General features: G+C 41.9%; 1 protein-coding gene across 1 annotated transcript; it reads left to right on the top strand.

The window, feature by feature from the left end:
• Positions 1 to 25,451, top strand: LOC146557372 (uncharacterized). Its single transcript, XM_085250565.1, has 5 exons — positions 1 to 148; positions 2,292 to 2,397; positions 7,640 to 8,236; positions 8,563 to 8,833; positions 25,390 to 25,451. Exons 2-5 carry the CDS (start codon positions 2,380 to 2,382, stop codon positions 25,449 to 25,451), a joined length of 948 nt encoding a protein of 315 aa, XP_085106691.1. The 5' UTR covers positions 1 to 148; positions 2,292 to 2,379.

The raw sequence follows: 25,451 nt of genomic DNA, 5'->3' as shown, positions 1-25,451 counted from the left end.
CTCACATCTAAAGGTGTCAAGGTAACTTTGAACTGAGTTCAGTCAATCTGGAGTTTTTCCAAGTTTTCTGTTGCTCTCTGTGAGAGAAGAGCGTTAAAGGCGGGGCTCTCCAGAGTCCAGCAAAACAGGAAACCACAGCTGGGTGTGTGTAAGTGTGCAAACCAATAGAATGCATCGTGGTGGGGGGGGCATCACGGGCAAGAAAAAAATAAAATAATCGGTCGTACCCATGCTTCCCCGACGTCATGCCAGCGCATATTGGGAAATTCGTAGGCACCGATCGGTTTTCTATCAGCCATTTGCTGGGAGTAAGGGCGCCCTCCGTTTGCGAGGTGTGCCTGCTGCTGGCGGCACAGGGAGGAGGGGCGGGGCGGCGGGGAGTCTCTGGCTGGCTGGAGCGGCATCTAATAACCAACTCGCAAAACAAAATAAAAACAACAAACAGATATTATGATACAGACTTATAATCTGCACCGATGTTTTTTTCTAAATTCTATAAAGTGAGCGCGAGAGCCCTCGGTGCGCCTGCGCGCTGCTGAAGTCAAAGTAAACTTTATTGTCATCTCCGCTACAGACAGTCCAGCATATAGAGAGACGAGACGACGAGGCTGCAGTTACAGCGGTGCAAGTAAACAAACAATAAATATAAGAAGAGTAAGAAAATAAATCTACACTTTAGGACTCGGGGTAAAGGATCAATAACAATTTAAATTTATAATTTACAGTTTGATGATTTAAAGTCTCACACAACCCGTCAAAAGGGGCGGGGCCGGCTGCTTCCAAGTAGAGCACATTTCATTTATAATGATGTAAATCCAAGCCCATCATGGATTCACGATCTGAATCCTGGGTTGTGTGAAATCCCAGAAATCAACCTTAGACAAAGTGAATCTGTGAACTAAGTGTAGGTCTGTTAGGTTAATTGTGCTGATCCTCGGGTTGGGGGATTTGTGTTTGTACTGGAGCGCAAAATTCAAACCAATGGAAGATGGACAACAAAGTTCAAAGCCATCAGGTGCTCAGGTTAGAAAAAAGAGAAAAGATGCAGGTAAGCAGACGTGTGATTGGATAATGGCAGCTCATCCTGAACAATCAGACTAAACTCCAAACAATACATTATGTTACAGATTTTAATATTAATTAGTCATTGTTACTTGTTGATTTGTCCTTTTCTCATTGTGTGACGAATTATGACGACTGTTTGGTAGCTGTTATTGTCTCTCTCTCTCTCTTCATGTGTGTTTCTCTGGTGAAACAATAGTTTTGTGTTAATGTTAGGGCTGCAACGATTTTTGCATAAAATGAGAATCACGATTTTTTGGCTTAGAATTGAGATCATGATTCTCTCATAACAATAAATAAACATAAAACAACAAATGTCTCACGTTTTGTTGTTGCAGCAAAATGTTGTCCTGCTTGAAATTCCGTCTCCACCGTTGCTCGACGCTGCGTGTACAGAGCAGGTAGTGCAACAATAGAAAAATAGTTGCGGGACGGCACTGTGTAGCGTTTGTCTAGGGTGTTGATCGTTTTCCTAAATCCCTCGTTTTGCACAGTGTTGATGGAGCCATATCTTTGGTCAGGTGATAAGTGATAGCCTCCGTAATGTCTTTGTGCCCTGCGGGAGTTCGACGTGTATAGGGAAGCGCTGTATAAGGTTCCCGTTATTGATGTTTGGGTGGTTGACCGGGACGGATTTTCTCCTGTCACTTTCTCGTCATCCCTGACGTGCTCTCCGTTGTTGTTTCCCTGCTAATTTTAGCATCACACGGCACAGCTTCTGTATCACGTGGTATAAGGCTCCGCCCTTGTCATTTGTTGAGCAGGAAGAGTGAGCGCTTGTTTTCATGCAGAGTACGTCCCGGATCAAAATGTGAAGTTTTACAAATCACCACTTCTTTAGTTAATATCATTTCAGTCTCAGACAATCTTGTTCTCTTACAGAGGTTGAATGCACCTTCTGCGGATGCGGTACCACACAGTGTGCGTGGACTTCCCCTGCACAGAAGGCAACTACAAATGCTGTGAATGCTAAATAAACAGAAACAAATGATCCCTGTTGTCTTTGCTTGATGATTGGTTTGAGTCTTGACAATCCACATTGCTGGCGTTGCATCTTTCAATGCCAGCAATGGCAGGTATCAGTGCTCAAACCTTTTGTGTTTGTTTCCAACAAGTTGCCCACCTCGGGAAACAAAAATGTGTTCTTTTACTTGTCAGATGAACATATGAGCCACTTTGACTCTTCAGTGCAGTGTGGGAGCCTAACAAAGATCTGTTTTGTGTCCCAGCTGATCAGCAGGAGGAGGAGAGTCTGACGGAGCAGCAGAGGAACATTTTCAGCTACTTGGACTCAGCTCAGCCACTACAGAGGAAACAATGAGCTCAACACAGAAGGTGACAGACAGAGCAGGACCATATGACCAAAGATATTTATCACCATATACATTTGAACATTTGCCATAACGATGTAGCTGACGATAGAATTGACACCAGACAAAATACTTACAGCTGCACAACTTTATTAAAAACCCATCAATGTATTTTCACTGAAACAAGCAGCTGTTGTTTATGTGCATTAAAAGTTATATAAAAATGTAACCGTGCAAATGCAAATTGCTCGCTGACAGTTTAACCAAAGGCGTTTCCAGTGGAAACTGGCCGACACATCCTGAGCATAACCATGTATAATATCCACTAAACTTCAGAAGAGGTTATACAGTCGTGGCCAAAAGGTTTGAGAATTGCATAAATATTGGAACCTGGAGAAGTTGCTGCTTAAGTTTTTATAATAGCATTTTGCCTGCACTCCAGAATGTTATGAGGAGTGATCAGATGAACTGCATCGTCCTTCTTGCCATGAAAACGAACTTAATCCCCAAAAAGCCTTACCACTGCATTTCATTGCTGTCATCAAAGGACCTGCTGAGACCATTTCAGTGATCGTCTTCTTAACTCAGGTGAGAATGTTGGCGAGCACGAGGCTGGAGATCATCATGGCTGTATCCCGATTCAGGTTCTGCAGCTTTAAAGTCCTCAAGGGCCGCGTACTCAAAGACCGCTAAGGCCGAAGTGCGAGGCTCGTAGGCTCGTGAAATGGGACGTCTAGCCTCCGTCGCGCTGCCCAGGTTGCCTAGCAACCATGATACTAACAGCTGGAAACGTTTCATACAGCTTTGTTTGACAGAATGAAGGAGAACATATTTAGTTCATTTGTTTCTACATGAGCTCTGTGTGATTTGATGAGTATCTGAGGCTGAGACCACAGGACTGTGAAACATGATTGTTGGGCTTCATTTCTGTGCTGAACAGTCGTTTAAGATTAGCTGTAAATAACAATTAGCTGATGTTGTTCATGAGACTAAAGTCATCTCACTGTGGTGATGTAAATATAATATGGCCAATATTATAGTTATTATATTAATCACTTCACTCACAGACAAGTATCTGTGACAGTGTGTATACAGATGTATCATATATAAGAGACAAATATTGTTACTTCAGTATGTTGGTACTAAATTTGGCTCAATGCTTACATATATGTGTAAAAAGCAAATGTAGGAGCTGTGATAACTGTGTCTGATAGAATGAAGAGTAGACTAATATATGAAATATTCCTTTATTGGGTGAGAAAATCAGACCATGTCATAACTGCTGTAAGTCACACAGAATAGATATCAGAGCCTTAAACAGGCTGACTTCTGCTAAATGGGTCAAACTGGGCAGAAGGTCTACAAACACATAACATCCTTATAGAATATGATGTAACACTATAGATCAACTTAGCTCAGAATATATAAAGCATATAAACAGTTACAGCAATATGATGCAACAAACACAGCAGCTACTGATCCAAAATACTCAAAGCTTCATAGTCAAAGGAGCTTGCAAAGAAAAGCGTCTGGACTTCTTTAAGTTACTTGAAGACGTTTCACCTCTCATCCGAGAAGCTTCTTCAGTTCTAAGGTCACATGGTGGAGAGTCCCAGATATAAACCTAGTGGGAGTGACCCCCCACAGAGGGACAAAAGGACCCCCCTCCTCTAATCGCCTGAGCCAAGGTGTGAAACTGGGTGTGGGTCCCAATCAGCCAGAGTTTCGGGTGAGTTCATTGTGAAACCTGGCCCCACCTTGTCATGCGAATTCCTGAGATCAGATGACCCAGGATGTGAGTGGGCGTTAAGGCGTCTGGGAAGGGATCTCAAAACTGGATTATAGATGGCAGAGAGTTGGTGTCGTAAACCCCGCCTCTGTTCAAAGATGGTCGCTCACAGTGGACATAGATGGATTCTTTCACTCCTCTTTCAAACCATCTGTCCTCTCTGTCCAAAATGTGAACATTGGCATCCTCGAAAGAGTGTCCTTTATCCTTAAGATGCAGATGACTGCTGAGTCTTGTCCTGTGGAGGTGGCTCTTCTGTGTTGTGCCATGCGCTTGTGAAGTGGCTGTTGGTCTCTCCAATGTAGAGGTCTGGGCATTCCTCGCTGCACTGTACAGCATACACCACATTGTTGAGTCTGTGTTTTGATGTTTTGTCTTTCGGGTGAACCAGTTTTTGTCTGAGCGTGTTGCTGGGTCTGAAATACACTGGGATGTCATGCTTGGAGAAAACTCTCCTGAGTTTCTCTGATACACCGGCTACATAGGGGATGACAATGTTGTTGCGTCTGTCCTTCTTATCCTCCCTCGCTGGTGTCTGGTCTTCTTTTCTGTGCCTCTTTGCTGACTTTAAAAACGCCCATTTAGGATAGCCGCACGTTTTGAGTGCTTCCTTTACGTGTGTGTTCCTTCTTTTTTCCTTCAGGCTTAGAGGGAACATGTTCTGCCCGGTGGTGTAGGGTCCTAATTACTCCAAGTTTGTGTTCCAGAGGTGATGGGAGTCAAAGAGGAGGTACTGGTCCGTGTGTGTTGGCTTCCGGTAGACTTCGATGTTGAGGTTGCCGTTCTCTTCAATGTGCACAGTGCAGTCCAGGAAGGGCAAACAGTTGTCCTTTGTGTCTTCCCTGGTGAACTTGATGTTTTTATCCACAGTGTTAATGTGCGCAGTGAAGGATTCCACTTCTTGTGTCTTGATTTTGACCCAGGTGTCGTCCACATATCTGTACCAGTGGCTGGGTACTCTTCCTTTGAAAGAGCCAAGAGCCTTCCTTTCCACTTCCTCCATGTAAAGGTTGGCTACAATAGGTGACACGGGGGAGCCCATGGCACAGCCATGTTTTTGTCTGTAAAAGCCTTCGTTGTATTTGAAATATGTAGTGGTGAGGCAGAGGTCTAACAGGGTGCAAATCTGATCGGCTGTGAAGTTGGTCCTGTCCTCCAAGGAGCTGTCTTCTTGTAGTCATTTTCTGACAGTCTCCTCGGCCTCCGTGGTGGGTATGCAAGGAAGAGAGAGAACTGAAGAAGCTTCTCGGATGAGAGGTGAAACGTCTTCAAGTAACTTAAAGAAGTCCAGACGCTTTTCTTTGCAAGCTCCTTTGACTACGATGACCTGGATGACTGAGAACCTTCACAGACTCAAAGCTTCATAGAACTGAAACCAACATTTATTTTAGCTCCATTCTGCTGCTGATACATACTTTAGGTTTCTGAACATTAAACTTGTTGCTGCCTTTCATAGTGTGTAACTTGAAGGCCCTGAGTACTTTCTCCCACACTGAAAACACTGGGATGATCACATTATTTGAACATTACCTAATAAGACTGATTCAGCACAGACAGTTATGTTAAACTTTCCTAGCAGTCCTTCACAAACAGGGAACAGTCTGTCTATTCTCTCCATCTGTCAGCTGCTGCTGGCTCTTCCTCCTCCTCTTCCTCACACACTGCTGAGTTTGTCCTGGTGGATCATCAGGGGTGCAAAGCCTCACAGATGATGTGCAGCAGTGGGTCCCTCAGTCTGTCCTCACTCTGGACACTTGCAGTCGTCACACATGGAAATCAAATGTGTGATAAGCTGCAGGATTCAAACACAAGTGTAACTTATAAACACATGTTCATACTTTTATTCCACAATCAGAGAGAAAGAAACAGAGAGAGTGCAGGACAGACAGACAGGTGACAGTCTCAGGTGTATACACTGCTACACAACAGCACCAGAGAAGCAGGATTTAGTGTTTGTGTTATTACGAGTGTAAACAAGAAGAGTTCCAGATGGTGCAGTGGACACATGTGTGACTGCTGTGATTAAAGCATCTTTCTTTCAGCTTAACGAGTGAACCGTCAGCTCGTTCAAACACACGTTAAAGTGCGTTTGGCTCGACACCACCGAACAGAGGCAGCAATATAACACAGCTAACATTAACAGTGCAGTGGATCCTGCTTGTGCCGTGATGTTCAGGACTGCAAACCGAGCAGCATCACTGACTTTCAGCTTGTTGTGTTTGTGGATATATGACTGACTTTAATTATCCACAAAATCATCACATTCTCTGTCAGATTAAGGTCGACTATTGAACGGCGTATATTTTAAAGGCTTTAAAACCAAGTTAACGCTGAAAGTACAAACATCACTAATGTCACATAACTCTGCCGACAAGGCATAGCTATGGCTATGAAATGCTCTTTGTGTATCACTTCTTCATTATGAAAGATGTCATTAATGCACTAGTAATGTCTCATCTGGAGTATTGTTCAATCATTTGGTCAGCAGCTAATAAGACAGATCTTAACAGACTTCAGTTAGTCCAGAATAAGGCGTCCAGATTAGTGTGAAGATGTTCATACTATACTAATATTGATCAAATGCATAATAACCTTTCTTGGCTTCCTGTACAGGCTAAAATATTCTATGGCTTACTTGTAGTTCTAAAGAAAGCAATTCTGTTAAACACACCACATTTATTCTGCTCAGCTGCAGTATCCAGATGAAATACATCATCATATTACACAGTTTTCAACAAGCTGCAATTTAGTAAATGCTCGAGTTAAAAGTAACGTTTTGTAAAACTGTTACATTTAGAGCAACTTTTAAGTGGAATAAGTTGCCTTAAAAAATTAGAGAATTATTCAAAACTTCAATGAACACTTAAAAGCCGATTTACAGAGCTTTTAGTTGTTGTAAATATTGTAAGACATGATTTGTTTTTGAAATTTATGTGATGTGCCTCAATGTTATTGATATTATTATTATTGATTGCTTATATTTGAACAATTGTGAAACCTCACTGTGGATGTAAGAGTGAAATTATGTGGATATCTTGAATCCACTTTATTGTGTAATATTTTATGTGAGTATTTGACGGAAGACGAGCAACATCTGTTGTGGAAGCTAACGGGGTTCCTTTAGAATAAACAAACATAGGATTTATTATCACTGAATAATTCTGTATAAATCTATACAAATTATAGAAATATGTAATAGGAAAACAACAAAATAATCTAAATTATAAAATAGTGTGTGTGTGTGTGTGTGTGTGTGTGTGCATGATTTTAGTGTTTGAACAGTCATGAATTATCTTTAACAGCAGGTTGGATGTAATGTGTTAGAACTACCAGCAGGTGGGGATAAGAGACCTTTAAGGTGTTTGGTGCCACGCTCCACCTTCAGGTTTAAAACTAGTGTTAATGGAGTTTGAAGGTTGAGTTTGTTCCACGACTGCATTTCACCTCACTGCCTCTGTTTGTATCTCTGTCACTGCAGGACCAACATGGAGCCAGAAGTCAGCGCTCTCAGGAGGCCGACAAACCTCACAGAAGAAAGGGAGAGAAAAAACACACCTGTGACGAGTGTGGGAAGGGTTTTACTGTGAGGGCTAAACTAAAACAGCATCAGGTCATCCACACTGGAGAGAGACCGTTCAGCTGTGACTTGTGTGGAAAGTCTTTTTCCTTGAAGGGTTCCCTAAAAAAACACCAACTCATCCACAGTGGAGTTAAAGTATACAGCTGTGATCAGTGTGGCAGAGCTTTTACTCGCAGTAGCCACTTACAGAGGCATCTAGTTACCCACTCTGGAATTAAGGCATACAGCTGTGACATCTGTGGAAAAACTTTCAGCCAGAGAGGGTACCGAAATACACACCTACGCATTCACACCAGACATGATGTGTACTGCTGTGAACAGTGTGGCAAAGAGTTTACAACAGACGCACACTTACAACAGCACATGTTTACCCACACTGAGGAGAGACCTTATCAATGTGACCTGTGTGAGAAGACTTTTAAATCTCCACATGACCTGAGACAACACCAACAGATCCACACCAGAAAGAGACTCTACAAGTGCAGCTACTGTGAGGTATGTATTTATATTGTTATCTTGTCATTTTAGCCTGACTGTTTGGAACAACTCTGCTCATTAAACTGTGTTAGCATGTTAGCAATTCTACTGCATGGAAAAGCAGCTCTGAGTGATTATTCAGATTTTCCTTTCAGTTATGATTTTAGTATTACTGTAGTATTATGGTGGTAGTATTGTAGTTATTGCAGCCCAGTAAACTGAGTGTGTTAACTGAAACAGTCAAATGTAGTTGGACGTCTGCAGAGATGCTCTTTATTTCAGGCGACGTTCAGGATACAAATGTTGAAGGGACTGACTTACACTGTCTTTGTGTCTTTGTTTAGAAGCAGAGCGACACAGATGGATCCAGTTCTCAACCCTGTCATCACTGTGGTGGTGGGAAAGACTTTCATTGTGACCTCTGTGGAAAAACTTTCAGTTGGCAAGCTGCCCTTAAAACACATCAACGTAGACACACTGGAGACAAACTGAAATACTGCAAAGAATGTGGGAGAAGCTTCACCACACCAAGAGATTTAAAACGACATGAACTGATTCACAGTGGGGTTAAAAAGCACCTCTGTGATCAGTGTGGGTCATCCTTCACCACTGAAAGTCAGCTTAAATCACACAAACGAGTCCACACAGGAGAGAAACCACACAAGTGCAGACACTGTGACAGAAGCTTCTCACAGTCAGGTAATCGTAACCTTCATGAACGTGCACACATGGAAGGAAACTACAGCTGTGACCAGTGTGACAAGAGCTTCAGGAATCTCAGTTCATACTCTGCACACAAACGATCCCACGTTACTAATAAACTGTTTCACTGTTACCAATGTGCCCAAACATTCACCTCATTGTCTGCTCTGTGCAAACATCAGCGCGATCACTCAGGGCTGAAATCACTCCCATCACTGGATCACAGTGAATCTGAAGACACAGAAAGATCCTCTGGTTTCTGTGTCAGACTCAAAAAGCTTGAGATCAGGCTCCACAGAGTTCAGATAGAATCATTTAAACTTGTGTTGAACTGAACTGGTTGCTGGGCTGAACTTCTACATAATACAGATCTACATGGGATCTTCTTTTCTGTTGTTTTACTGAGTCAGTTTGGTCCTTTTTTCTCTGTCCTGGTTTTGCTCGTCTGTAAATGATTGAAACTCAGTCAAATAGTTCATTGTTCTCCAGCAAAACGTTTTGGAAACTCATGTTTAACCTTTAAAACTCTGACATGTTTTAGCACACAAGGCTTCATCGGGGAGTTCACTCATGATTGGACCATGAGAATAAAGGTTTTTAGTTCTTTCAAAGAGAGTCTTGGAGATGTTTGATGTTTCTGTTTTTCTGAAACCACCTGAAAGAAAAACAATTTTTCTTGCTTTTATGTAGTGTGGAAGTTTTTAATGTTTCTTCATCTGTGATGTTCTTGAATGTGTTCACGTGAAGATGGTACAAATAAACTGTCCTTTCAGCTTTAGCTCCTAATTTATTCATTATTTATGGATGTAGCACAGCAGCCGTCTCTTGATTAACACATGGAGGGCTCGGGATCTGATGGTGTCATCTCCCTAATTTGCCCACTCAGTAAATCTCACTCATGGCCAAGAAATTGAAATAAACCTTGTTTCCCTGCTGGATAGTGATCCACCGTAACTCTGCTCCTCCTTCCTGTTTAGGATTTCTGTGGCTGAAGTAAAATTCCCTCCATCCATCACTTATCCCAGCTAACCCAAAGTGAAATAAAGTTTTGCCCGTCTTAAAAAAGCATTACAATAATGGGCATTACCAATGTAAACTGAATGATACAGAAGATGAAAGAAGAGACTTTGATCAGTTAATAAAGCTCATGATCTGGATTCATTGTGGCTGCTACACAGATACTTCTGGGTCACTTCTCTCAGTTAGGAACCTTCCTCACCAAACTGACTGTTGGACCACACCCCTGGTTTCATGAGAAATTGTTTCAGCCATGATTTCTCTTCCTGTATTTCAGAGTAAAGACTGAAGTGACAAATGGAAGCATGTTTAAAAAACACAATGTGAGAGAGACGTTGAGGTCCTTAGAAGTTACCCTGGGTTTTTCTGTCACCCTGCTAGATGTTACACACCTTGTTATTGGACTGGTTTCTACTGCTGGACTACTCCTGCGGAGAGTAACAATACTCTTACTAATTAGCTCCCTTTCACACCTTTGGGGATATTTATTTTTGTGTTTGCAGCGCTGTGAGCCAGAACAGCGAGAGAAAAATCTGCAACAGCGACGAGCCGAATGCTTACGTGAATCGCAGCAGCTGCACATGTGCTACGCTGAATTAGAGGATATCTTTGCTCTGGATTTCTATTTCTACTTTTTCATTTCTATATGATTCTTCTTGCATCTAAACAAAGATGATTCAATTTGCTAAATGTTGATGGCTCTTCGTGCTCAGGTGTAAATGAGACGTAATATTTGCTCTTGGTTTGGTTCTCCTGTACAGAACCTTGCAGTACAACAGAAACCTAAAAACATTATTTGTAGTTGTTATTCTTAGTTGTTCTGCTGCCTAAATACCACAGGGTCTGATTATGAAGTTATAGAGCTGCACATACTTTACGACCTGCTTAAGTTCGAGGTCACAGCGTCTGTAGAGCAGCTGGAACATAATGAAGTCTACAAGGTTAAAGTTTTCTCTTCAGTTATTGTTCTTTCTGCTGCTTGGTTTGATGGATCTGAGAGCTTTTGTTTTTATTATTGTTATTATAATTATCATGAATATTTTACTCTCTAGAAGCTTTAAAATAGTGTTTGTGTTTGAAAAAATTGATTTAAGAATTGAACAGAAACATCTGTCTTCTGAAAATCGCCCAAAGGCACGGAGACAAAGTCAAAGGATGCAACCTGTAACTTTCTCTTCCTTCATGTCAGGACCATCATCCATGATTTATATAAAATGCATATAGCAACAGTAGCACTTTAGTTTGGACTTTATGATTTCTGTAACTGGAAAATATTATTTTGTTTAAAGACAGAAGTGACCGCATAGTTGCAACATCAAAGGGAAATATGAATTAATTAGCATCAAGTATATTTGTTGCTTAAGCGTTTGCACTATAACTTAAGTAGGATTATAACTTTTAAGGAAGGAAAGATTTCAGATATTTAGTTCACTGTTTCAGTTATTTTATATGAAATTAAAACATTTACGTTGGTCAAACATGATGCTCTAAATCAAATAAAAGTTTGAAAATAAATGATGTATTTTTAAATGCTGCAACAAATGTTCACAAAAAGTAACTATAATTAAAACCAGTTAAACAAAATCAAATGTTTGAATCATGCTTAACCAAATGCCAGGCTGGAGAGCTGAACCTAAAGTATACGTAGAAAGATTTCAACATCTGAGCAGTTTTTAATGTTTTTATCACATATAAATGTCACAGCAGTGGGTCCTGGCCCAATGCTTTGTGTTTTTGGTTTTCTTTGACTCTTGTTTTTCTTGGTTTTTGTTCTTCTTATTTATCAGGCTCTCAGTAATCTTAGTTCTCCCTCCCTCAGTGTTCATTTCAGCCTGTGTTTAGTTTCTGTTCCCGTGTCCCACGTTTCATCGTTTCATGTCGAGTCAGCCCTGTCTCTCTGTTTCCTGTGTCTCCCCAGTCAGCCCCGCCTCCCTCGGGCACTCATGTGTGATACAGAGTAATAAACCTGACTACATTTGCTGCACTCTCTTTATTACCTGTTACTTTAAAATTCATACACTAATTATGTCTGCCCATCTCTCTAATGTGAAGGTCAAAGGTCAACATCCCAGTGACATAAGAATAATCCCAAAGGGGCAAAGGCAGCGGTTAATTTAGCACATTTAGCATTAAGGGTACAGCAAGGATATACTTTTACTTATTGTGGCAGGGGTGTGGTCTCTGGCCTGCTGCAGTGGAGTCTGGTGGCGGGACGTTGGACGGCACAGGTGAGGGTGATGGAGCTCATGACTCTCCCCTTTATAGTGACGGAGGAGACTGGCGTGGGGGAAGCGTGTAGTGGAGGAAGCCGAGGAGAGAGCTGGTTTCTGGCTACAAAGATGGCGTCAAACCAGAAAAGATTGCTTGTGGTCAAATAATGTGTAATAATAATGAAATAAATAGGCCATTGGGAAAAACGGGATTTTGAAATAAAGACTGACTTTGAAAAAAAGGACATTTTGGATTAAAAATGGCTGGGAATAAATAAAATGCCTCAGGAATAATCTCTGTTATTGTGAAAAATAATGATCATGAAATAATATTTCACAATAATAAGTAAATTTATATAGCAGAATACAATATATTTCACAATAATGAGCTTTTTTTCAAAATGTGTTCAATTATTTCACAATATCATTCTCACATTACATATCTGTGTCTTATTTATTCACATAGTTATTTATTTCATCATGACTTATTTATTTATTTAATTTTGAACACTTTGGAGTTCCATATAGTTGTAGTGGGCTTGTAATGTAAATGTGGTCTGATTAAATGTGACATTAATGCTGACGCTGCATCAAACCCTGATAAAACAGTTCTATTAGTGGGTCTGTGTGATCAGCATCAGTGGGTTAAGGTGAGGCCTTGACTAGTAGAACGTCATGTTGGTGTTTAACAACACGTGAGCCAACATCAGACTCCGAGCGCTACGATGCTAAAGATCAGAAGATCCAGTGTGACATCATCGTTACCTGGCAACAGCAGCCCTCATCTGACTTTATTGGAGGATATTTACACCAGCAACAAGGTTTAGTTTGATATGACGGATTAACAACATGCGCTGTGATATCCAGTTCATCTGTAATAGATACTGGATCTAATCAGTCAGCAGATATTTGATCAGCTTATTTATAACTATACTAGAAACAAACACAACTGTGTTGGTGATTCATGCAAACTTGCATATCAGCCTTTGAAGGTTTTGTAGTATTGAGAACAAAGAGGTTGTGTTAGGGCTGAAAAGCCCGACTTGTTCTCCTCTGCAGGTCATCAAATGCACCACAGAAGTTTGTATTTGCACAGCCTGTATATGTTTGCTGGCTTTATTATTCTCTGTTCAAAGACAGTAAATATGGAAAATGTCTCATGTAGTATCAGCTTCATGTAAAATGACTGCAAACATTTAGAGAACATGTGCTGCTGTTTGTCCTACATTTCAACACTGAATGAACCCTGAAAACATGATGGCAGCTGGCAGCTGGGAGTTCACATGAAATATCGGCTGTATGAAGACTGGAAATATAGATGATAAAAACATGCAGCCAAACATTTGTGGACATGAATAAACTATCTGATCCAAAAAGCAGGAAGTGACACAGCTAGAAAGTGTGTAACAGCTGAAGTCAAATGTAATGCAGAGTTGAATCTGCACTTGGATCCATCTGTGAAAGGTCCACATGTAGGGATCACATGAGTCCTGATGTTTGTCAGTCAGCTTGATAACTCCATCTACTGTGGGCTACATATACTGGGCTGGTAGCTCCACAGTGTTGGAAAGAAACTATTAAATGTGCAAAGTTTAAAATCAGAGGCTCTTCTAACACAGGAGCCATGTTGAGTTTAGATCACAGCCGACCACCGGCAGTCTGAAATGGAATGAAGCCCATTGACAGCCAGCAGGTCTAAACAGGAACGCACCCATTTGTATGTGTGGCAATGATGTGGCTGCGGCTGACACAGGATTGGTTCAAACTAAACATCAGACACATTTCACAGAGTTCACAAATAAACTCACGTTTTTATTTTTGAAGATGATCATAAAGTAGAATTTATGGTCCAGTAGAAACAGCAGGAGGTTTGAGCCCTACTGATGGCAAGGCAAGGCAAGTTTATTTGTATAGCACAATTCAACAACAAGGTGATTCAAAGTGCTTTACAGAGACATTAGAAACAAAAACAAATAAAAAGCATGATTTAAAATTGATTAAAACAAGCAAACAAACTAACTAATTAACAAACAAACAAACAAAACAGTATATAAAATCAAAACAGATCAGAACAGTAGATAAAATCAGTAGTTAAATGTAAGTTTTGAAATTTAAGCTTAAAAGTGTGGATTTGGTGCTTTATTCAAATGCAGCTGAGAACAGGTGAGTCTTCAACCTGGATTTAAATAAACTGTGTTTCAGCTGATCTGAGGCTTTCTGGGAGTTTGTTCCAGATATAAGGAGCATAAAAGCTGAATGCAGCTTCTCCGTGTCTGGTTCTGACTCTGGGAACTGATAAAAGACCGGATCCAGATGACCTGAGGGATCTGGAAGGTTCATACTGGGTCAGGAGGTCACTGATGTATTTTGGTCCTAAACCATTCAGAGCTTTATAGACCAGCATCAGAACTTTAAAGTCTATCCTCTGACGGACAGGCAGCCAGTGTAAAGACCTCAGAGCTGGACGGATGTCCACTTTTTTGATCTTAGTGAGGACTCGAGCAGCAGAGTTCTGAATGAGCTGTAGTTGTCTGACTGATTTTTTAGGTAGACCTGTAAAGATGCTGTTACAGTAATCAAGCCTACTAAAGATGAATGCATGGACTAGTTTTTCCAGGTCCTGTTGAGACATCAGATCTTTTATCCTTGAAATATTCTTGAGGTGATAGTAAGCTGACTTTGTTATTGTCTTAATGTGTTTTTCTAAGTTTAGGTCTGCATCCATCACTACACCCACATTTCTCGCCTGGTTTGTGGTTTTTAGATGTATAGATTGAAGTTCTCTGGTGACCTGTAATCGTTTTTCTTTGGCGCCAAAGACTATTACCTCAGTTTTGTTTTTGTTTAGCTGGAGAAAATTGTACGGGGCCTTGGTCTCCTGGTGACATTGTGATATATATTTGTGTGTCATCTGCATAGCTATGACAGTTTATTTTGTTGTTCTTTATAATCTGTTCCAGTGGGAGCATGTAAATGTTAAACAGAAAGGGTCCCAAGATGGAACCTTGGGGAACTCCACATGTGATACTTGTCTGCTCAGATGTGAAGTTACCTATTGATACAAAGTATTTCCTGTTTTCTAAGTATGTTTTGAACCAGTTTAGTACAGTTCCTGAAAGACCTGTCCAGTTCTCCAGTCGTTTGAGTAATATGTTGTGGTCAACTGTATCAAATGCTGCACTGAGATCCAGTAAAACTAAAACTGACATTTTTCCACTGTGTGTATTCAGACATATGTCATTAAACAGCAGAAACAGGATTTGGAGGAAGATGTTAATAGATTAGAAAGAATTGTACACTGGAAGATGTTAATAGATTAGAAAGAATTGTACACTGTGAATCAATGCAAGTCTTTCTATATAGACAGATCTGTAATAATCCCTCAGGTAGGTTCCTCTGGGACAGTCACAGATAGAGACATCAATTCTGACGTCCTTTGAAAGCCTGACTTTGAATTGTCATCACTCGTCATGCACACAGATGTTAATTCTACATATTCCTGGTACTGAACTCTAAATCAATATGAAGAAAATGCTCCTGCTAATCTGCATCTATGTTGATATCAAATCCTTTTCCAGCACATGGATAAATCTCTATAAATCTTTCAGTCTGATCAGAATGGGCACAGTGTTGTTATTGCAGCTCCCTGATGTTTGAAAAGCTAAATGTCCATTTTAAAGTGCTCGTGTGTAGGATTGTGTTTCCTTCCTTTGTGCAGTTCTTACAGTAAACATGTTTGAATGTTTCCTGTTCCCCTGATGCTTCTTCCTGTTGGATAAAATTGGTTTGAATAACATGTTCTTATAGGTTTTAATGAACTTCAGACTGTGATCCACTTACAAAACTGTCTCATTTTATTGGAACGATCCACATTTGCATCCATTCACGGTACATTTGACATCTGAACACGTTTGTACACATGATGAAAGGACAGATGGTGTTTGTGTGTCCTTCTTAAACTTAGTGTGGATGTTTCATCATGTAGAACTACTTAGAACAAAGTCTTTGGAACATTTGGAGAACACGTTTAGGACAGTAACATCCTGGTAGAACATTTTCTTAAAGCAAAGCAGAGCTGCAACATGACTGTGAGCATTCAGAAGAATAAAGTCAGAATACTTTATTATTATGAAGACTAAAGTGCACCTTAATGCTGCCGATGAACACACATGTTCTTTGTGAAAGCATGTGTGAGCACAGCTGACATGCACCACAATGACCCCACTCGCCCCATTTCTTCATCCACTTCTTGCTCTTGTGCTTGAAATGAGACGCAGCAAAAGTCAGAGGCTCTAAAATCCACACAAAGGGGGCTCGTTAGATCAGGATACTGGATGTGATCCATAGAAAACATGGATAATACACCACTTTATTTGAAGCATCTGTAGCACTGCCTCAGTTCTGGATGTTTCCACAGACTCCTCTGTGCACCTAAAGCAAAGGTCAGCAGCACATGTAGTTGGGACAATTCTTCAGTCGCACAAACTACACAATCATTTTCCTCCAATGACGACTTTTCACTTGCAGAAATGGTCCTGTGTGATTTCCAGGCTGTGATATAAAAACTAGTTCCTAATGGCAGCGACTCACTCAGTAAACATGTGTTTCCTTCACCAACCTCACACACAGATCCAATAAGATCAGGAAGTGGGCAGTATAGTACAATATGTGTTATTCTGTGCTGCACTGCCCAAACTAAAGATCTGCTGAAGTGTTGGAAATGATCCAGATGTTTATTTTGGACGATACAGCAGAAGATCAGACATGAAAGTGGAGATAACACAGAAGACCTGCAGCAAAGGGTCAGAGGTCAGACTGGGCCCCTGGATTCAACAATGAGCCAATGATCATCAAGCAGTGACTAAAGCAGAGCCCTGACGTTCTGACATTCATCACACAGTCAGAACAAATGTCTGCTGATGACTTCATCTCATGAAACGACTGATAGATGTCAGTTCATTGATCAGCTGAGCTGCTGATCTTCTTTTTTTTTTTTTTTTTCCTCGCCTGTCCCATTTGGTTCTTTAGCCGTCAGAATTGTTGTCTGAAGACCAACAAGGATACCCAATGGATTTACTTTGCCAAATGGATCTTCGTGGCATTGCCGTATTGGTCCATTTGGTCGATCTTTGTTTTTATTATTTATTATATTTTATTTTCAGATGTTACAGATGGGACAGACATGAGTGAGGGATAGGAAAGGGAGAAAGAAAGAGGAAGGAAAGGAAAAACAGAAGGGGAGAGGGACAGTGAGAAAGGGGGGGAGAAAAAAAAATAAGAATCTCCTGGATCACCTGTTGAGAGAAGAATAGAAAACAAGCAAAGAAACAAAAAAAAAACACAAAGCAACATACTAAACACAACACCATCGCATTAATCTAGCTAAGTGTAAACAGCAGTAAATACTAAATATTCAATGTTGTTGTGCAGCACGCAGGACAGATGTGCTTCGAAGTAGTAGCCAAGAAAGGTGTAATTTAAGTCTACGAGCAGTGAACACCTGTGTGCATACCTGTGTGGATCAGCGCGCTTGTATTCCAAAGGTTTCTCCATGTAACGATCTGCTAGGGAGTGTGGGGGGGCCACAGCCCCGTCCTCCAGGGTATGAAGCAGGTATGGAGGAGATCAAAACTCCAGACATCCAGAGGCCCCCAGAACACAAGACACCATAGAAGACCAACAGAGGGGCAGCCGCGCCACTGTCCCAGAAAGAGCTGAGGAGAGTCCCAGATGAGGGCTCACTCAGCAGCCGCGGAGCAGAAGCCAGGGGGAGTTGCAGTGACGCGCCCGTGAGCTCCGCCGGCAGCCAGCTGCGCCTGAGTGACCGAGCCCCACTTCGGAGGCACCCCACCTCCGAAGTGGCCCGAGCGAGCCCCAGGTTCCAGGCCCCGATAAGCGGCCGCCAAGGAGTGAGCCGGTGTGTACCTGGACGCCCACCCCCAGACACAAAGAACCACCAACGCACCGACACCTGAGGGAGTCCGCCACCGGCAGGGGAAGTGGTGGAGGGGTGGAGATAGGCCTCCAAACGTTGGAGGGCCTGAGGTGTCCCCAGAGAGGTGGTGTCTGATACCCAACCTGACATATAGACACAGACATACAGGCACACACAGACACAAACATCCATTCCCCCCCTCATGCTCTCATGAGCATGCTGATCTTCATCGTCACAGAAACATTCAGCTTGTTTCAATCAGTAAATAACTCCCACTACTCCCAGTTTGAACTGTTCCCACTCAAAATGCTGTGAGAACAATGATCATTGTAGAACTTCACAAACATCACGTGTTGTTTTCCACATGTAAGATCAGCAAACACACAGAAACTTCCTGTTGCCACACACGGCCTCTAAAATCTCTTCCACGCTTTCTGTCTGAAGTCCACTCTCTGTGTCGGATCCACAGGAAACAACAAGATCTTATTAACATGGTTTTCAATGTGTCTCCTTCCAAAAAGTCCAACCAATGAACAAATGTGTGTATTTGTGGAGGCCGAACAAAAGCATGACACATTTCTCTGTTTCTATAAACTGGAGTCAAACACAAACATGAAGAGTTTCACTGACAGACTCCAAAATGCCCCCACAGTGGATCAAAGGGAAATCCTACAGTGTGGCCAGAGACTCTTAATGGCTCCAACATCAACACATCCACAATGTTGGATCCAGTTCTGCCTCACAGAGTTACTAAGACACACCCTCTGCCAGCATCACAACAGCTCCACCTGCTTCACCTGCCTCCTCAGCATCTGTACACCTGAAGAGAAAAGAAAGGCTCCAACAGCTCAAATCTACAAAGGATTCATGAAGTTTCATCCAACAATAACATGTTTGCCTTCCACAGTGTGCTGTTAGACACCACTGTACCTCTGCCATTTCAAAAAGAGCAGCTTGGGAACATTTTGGCTCCAAACACTTTGTGTTTAAGTTCTTTGTTTTCTTTGTGAAGCCGACAACATCTGGAGCTTTGTGACTCATAGAAACATCATTTTGTTCTTTAGATGACAGCAGATTGGGACTGAATAATCAATCACTATCAAACCAATAAAGACAAACATGCTGATTTTACAGGAACTTTGTTGGAGAAGCTGCAAAGACATGAAACTGGTGGAGATCCCAAACCAGTTGATAGTGCTGGTTATTCCAAATAAAGCTGTTTCCCTTTGAGATTAAATGACTTTGTGTCCTGATATATAATAAAGATGTTGTTGTTTTTGAGCCCCTGTATTAAAAGTAGTTTAAAGTCAGCTTGAGTTTGATGTCTTTATGTCAAAGCTGCTCATGATGTTGAGCTGCTGATGGAATAAAAACAATATAAAAGCATGTAGTCCAGACTTAAATGTAGCCTGTTGTTAGCTGAGGTCCACACACAGTGTTTGACAGTGTAAAGTGTGTGAAAGGGCTGCTGGTGGAGCTCACTAGGATGAGCAGGTGACCACGAGGTGGAGAGCAGCTGGCCTGGCTTTGACCCGGGCCACGCCCCCTTTCTCTCTGCTTTGCTGTCACTTATCTTCACTGCTCTGTCCAATAAAGCTGAAAAAGGCCCCGAATCAAAGAAATCTGCTGCAGCCTCTGAAATGTCTTCTGTTTCCTTCCCGACGGCTTTTTCACCGTCAGCCCATCAGACAGTCCAGCAGCATTTATGATGATGTCATGATGTTGAAGAGGCTGCTACGGTGGCCTCCCATGACCCCCAGCCTCATCACAGCTGAGATGCAGACATTTGAAAACATTCAGCAGACAACTGAATAACAGTCCAACACAACAGTCTGTGTGCAGACACACACTGACCTTTCATATAGTCAAACACAGCTGGTTGAGTCATTTCTCTGTGAGTCTAAAGTGAATCTAGTATTTGAAAGTCCACTTCCTGTATTTGTTGTTGAAGCCATTAAATAACCTTCTTCATCCAGCTGACAGCATCTTCATCCTATGATATGAACAGTTCCTCCTGTTGATGACAAACCTCTGACAGGATCTACTTGAGGAGCTTTTTCATGTGCAGCTCTCTGAGCTCAGGGCTGAGCTGCTGTTTCATCTTTAAGAGCTGCTGCCTCCTCGCCGTCCTTGTTCTCCTCTTCTTCTCCTAATGACACCATTTCTGCTTCAGATCTTTCACTGGGCCTAAAACAGATGAAGAGTAGATCTACTGCTGTTCACTGTTTGTGTCAATATGGAGAAATATGAAAGACAAACACAGCACATACAGAGAAATGTAGACAGGATGTGCAGCCAGTGCAGTAAATGGTCTCAATATCAGCTCTTTAGAAAATGATCCTGATGAACATGAAACTAACATCCAATGAGAAACAGCTTCCTTGTTTCATGAACAATAACAATAAATGAAGAGCTAATAAAGAGCTGTTCTATTGTAAAATGCTGAGATGATTATTAGACAGAACCCAGCGGCTCACCAAAAGCCTGCATTGAAAATCTATATGAAAGTCATCTATGCTCATATATGGCAAAATCCTGTAACTGTCACTGTGTTTTTCATCTGTGCTCTTGTTGGTTGGACAAGTTTGTAAATGACAAAGAGCTCAGTGGACTTTGCATCCATCACATCCTGTTAGATGTTTGTTTTTCCTTCACAGCTTTGTGATGAAGGCTGAAGAACAGAGATATGAACTATTGCCAACATGAATCCTGATGCATGACGTGGGCAGAGACCCACCAAAGCAACACTCAGCTCACCTCATTCCAGGCGCTGGTCTGCTGGAGACCATGAGCCTTGTTAGTCACACATCAGCACCGTGGTAGGAAACAGCCTCCATCATTTCATTAGATCTGAATTTGGACTGTTTCCCTCTGGATGAACCAAGTCTGTCAAATCTATTGATCCAACACAAACAAACACATTGGCTCACAGTCAGATTGGCTTTGTATGGATGGTGTAACAGGGGCTGGGAAAGGATGCTGAAAGCTGAATATAACACAGAACAATAACAGGACATATAATAATGTAGAAACATGATCTTCAACAGGCACACTTCTGTTATTCATGATCACAAACACAAAGAACTTGTGCAGCCCTGATATCAGCCCTAATATATGAGTGTGTTTGCCCAAAGACTGAAACAGCATCAACATGACAGCTGTAAGAAATCTTCTCTCAGCCTTGTTTGGCAGAAGATCCCTGCAACAAAGATTGTAGCTGAAAGATGACGTGTGTAAAGTTTGCTCTGTGGGAGGGTCGAGGCTGTTTTTAGACCTTTGATAGTTTCCAATCCAGTTCTGACAGACAGGAATAAAAACAACATCATTAAGATCAGATCATGGAGCTGTTTCTGCCTTGTTTCTATCTTCACATTACAAGACTTTACTACAATAAAGATGCTGACATGTATCTGTAGCAACAACATCATTGAATCTGTAACAACTGGAGCCAAACCAGTGGCTCTGCTGGGATCACTGGTGAGCCAACACTTCCTTGTTGATGCAGATTTCAGGGCTTCCTTTTGCTCCTCCGTTATAACTGTTCTCTCTTCTCAACACATGATGACACAAAGGAATCAGCAGTGACAAAGATGATGCTGAAGAGAAGCACACACTTCACACATATAACAGAGCAGTGCAGTTACACACACCTCTGCTCGACATCAGGCCTCAAACAAAGACACAAAACACTAACTTGACTCTAAACAGAAGAAACGAGCAGCTGTTTCTGTTCTGTGCTTATTTATATTTGACACACATGCTTCTCTTTGTGCAAACACACATCGCACTATAAGGGTAACCTCGCACACAATGATTGGACAGCACAGTGATGATGCTGGGAGATCCTATACGCAGCAACACAGAAACACTGAGAACTTTAAACAATGATGGAAAGTGTTATAAATGACTTGTTGGCCTCTGATCTGTCACAAACAGCTGAAACGTGTCTCTCATGAGTCACATGAAGGTTTTTGACAGAAAGGACAAAAAGTAGCTGCAGTCAGTTTGTGTCATTTTTATATTTATTCATCTGGGAGAAAAATCTGAGGGACATTAAAATGTGTTTTCAACAGAGACAAGAACATGAATATAACAGAACAGGTAAATGAACATGTTTCAAGTAAACAGCTGGACTGATCAGGTCCAAACACAGAGTGATAAACTTGTCAAACAGCTGTCATATCTTTATATAGAAGCTCTTTATAAATGCTGCTCACTGCAGTCTGTTTACTAATAATGTCAAAGTGTTAGAAACACAGAAACATCAGAATGGTCTTTGTTCACAGAAACCTGTCTGGGATCCTTTGTTGTTCTTTTGATGCAGAGTTACATTATAAATATAAAGAGTTATTTCAGAGTCTCATCAGTTTTCCTGCATGTCTTTATTTAACACATCAGCAGGGCTGAAGCTCTCATGTTAAACACACACTGATCTATGGACACGTTCATGTGTTTCTAACAGAACCAGGCTGTTATCAGCCTGCACTAACATTATGTCACACACACTGAATGTAACAGTGACAGTTTACATCATCACACAATCAGCTGTGATTGTTTCACTGTCATCAAACGAGTCAACAGGAAGTAGAATCAATAGAAACCAATCATTTCCTGACAGCATGTCTGATGGAAATAAGTGCAGATTATGTATGAAGTCTAACTGCACACAGTAACTGTGTTACAATAAGGACTTAACAGCGCCCTCTGCTGGAGTGTTTCAGTACTGCGTTAACTAGAATACACCACCTCCTCCTCACACCACCTGCTACAGCTCTACTCTTCTATGACTACAGTCATCCACAGCACTGATGTGAGGTCACATGGTTCATATGTAAGGAGCACAGCTGACCTAAGGTCAGTTTAATGACTGTGAGCAGCAGCTGTGTTATTGTCACTGTGACAGGGAGACACTCTCAGACACAGCGCTCATGTCAGCTTGTTCTCATGCAGGAGGATCAGGAGCTCCATGTTTGTCTTTCTGTTTGAATCATGATGTGTTTGTGCCATCAGAGTCTGTCATGAGTACTCAGGGTTTCACAGCAGCTCTTCTGGATGCTGACGAGGACTCCAACCTCATGTTTCACCTCTCTGAGCTTCTGATGTCTGTGAACACTCGTGTTTCTTCTCTGGGCTCATCTGGACAAAAACACCTTTCTGTGTTTGGCTGCAGCCTCATTCTGACTGACAGGAAGTGTGTTATCCATGAGCTGCACTTCTGTGAGGAAGTTTCCTGCTGTGTTTCCTGTCTGTGGACAAACACGAGTGTTCCAGCTGAGGACTTGGTTCCTTCCACCTGTCCATACAGGACATCACGCTGTCTGCAGCTCTGTAAATGCAGCTCCAGGTCCTTCCACGTGCTGCTCTGTATTTGTGCAGTTTGTAGTGTGTCCTGGGAAACGTAGCACACATGGTGTTCTTCTGCTGTTTCCTCCTTTCACTGAGTGTGAAACACTGACGCTGTGCTGTTGTTCACAGAGGGGAGCTGATTCTAGCTGCAGCTGGACTCTGTCATCTAACTGAATGTGTTGGTGCTGATCACGGGGCTCTGAGGGGGGAGCAGCAGGAGGACTCTGGATGCTGACGTCAGTGTATCTGTGGAAGCTCCCACAGCGTGTCTGTCATTCAATATTGTGCTGTATATTGTATCTATGCAAAGATGAACAGACTGTGTGTTCACTGGTCTCTGTGCTGCAGCTCTGATGTCATCATCACTCCCTCCTCCACCCTCAGCAGTCCCAGCATGCTGCTGTGGTGCACCCCACCCTCACTCTACACCTGAGCCACAGACCACACCCTCCACCTCAATATACACCACAGTTTTCTCTGCTGTGGAAATGAGATCAGGAGGAAATCATCATTATTATTATTTAATAAACGCTCACATTAATGTGGGCTTATTTGTTTCATATTAGAAACATTAGTTGAGTGTTTTTAGTATAAAATGGTCAAAGTCCCTCTTTTTGCTCCTCCCCTCACCTGTGGATGGACGGTGCTGTTACCGTGGTGACAGCTTGGATGTGTTTCAGTCCTGCCTGGTTATCACTGCAGGAATCTTTCACATTTATTACAGGTAATAACTCTGATTTTTCTGTGTATTATGAACCAAATGTATCCTGATACACACAGAGATGGATGAGCAGAGGTCACATGATGAAAGAACAAACATGGAGTCTTTGATTTATTTAGATATTTATTGATGAATGCAAACAAACCTGACACTGAACCATCGTCCAGCAGAACAAACCTGATCACATGACCTGCTGACCCAAACAGTGCAAAGCTCCATGGCAACAACAACAAACAGCCTCACATATGTTAACAGAGGCTGTTAGAAGCACAGAGTCTTTACAGTCTTTCTCCTGTTTGGACACAGATCTCTGCACATCTTCATCACAGTTACTCACAGACGTGCAGAGTGTGTGGATATCAAAGCTAAGTTTCCACCATGTTTGTAGTCTGTACTGGGACTCATGGAGCATCTCTCTATGAGCACTCAGTGCTTTAAACAGTGAGTCCCAGTTTAACCAGCAGCCTTCACACCACACATCACACAGACATGGAAACTTCAAACCTCAGACTGAAGACACCATCAGAAATAAACAGATTGTGATGAAGATGAAGAACTGGACCAGTTTGCTGTGGTTTCTTCTGTTCCTGTCAGAAATAAGAGTCTGGCAGCACGTTGCTCTCCTTCCACATGTTTAAGGAGGAAGTGAAGAAGAGCGAGTGAGTCGTCTTCCTCTGTGGGCCCAACATCAGGCAGCAGCCACGTATTTTTAAAAACCCAGCACACTGCTTCAGAAACACTGAGTCCAGGTGACCAGAGTCATGTGATCAGTGAGGTCTTCACTCAGGACGTCACAGCTTCAGGACCTGATTCAGAGGTTTATAAGGACGTGGATCATTGGTGCTGATGTTGTGTGAGAGCTGGTGAACCATGGGGAACATAAATAACAACCAGGCCATCAGCAGTTCTACCCCCAGCTCTAAAACCTACATAATACACTATACATATAGTTATTGTTAAGGTTCAAATATTGAGGAAGGAGAGTACAAACAACCAGGTCCAGAAGAGCTTGGTCAAACAATTGATTTTAATGAACACAGGCGTGGGGGGACCAGCGCCGTACGCAGACAGCGCTGATCTCCGACTAATCAAAGCATGAACAGATATTTTATACCATCGGGGTTTGGATTTAATGACGCCCCTTCAACGTCACACAGATACATACATACATACGTCAAATCAAAACCACAATGACTTTTAACACAGTTTGAAAAGAACATTATCTCTATCTTCATGGCAGATGTTTCCTGTCAACCTTTTGACTGCCGCTTCTCCAAAACCACAGACCATGCTCTGCAGTAA

This window comes from Mchenga conophoros, linkage group LG16 (genome assembly GCF_057382185.1).
Source record: "Mchenga conophoros isolate Kocher_MC1m ecotype Shallow Benthic linkage group LG16, M_conophoros_male_GT1.1, whole genome shotgun sequence".
NCBI classification, from domain to species: domain Eukaryota; kingdom Metazoa; phylum Chordata; class Actinopteri; order Cichliformes; family Cichlidae; genus Mchenga; species Mchenga conophoros.
This window is presented reverse-complemented; position numbering and strand designations above follow the sequence as displayed.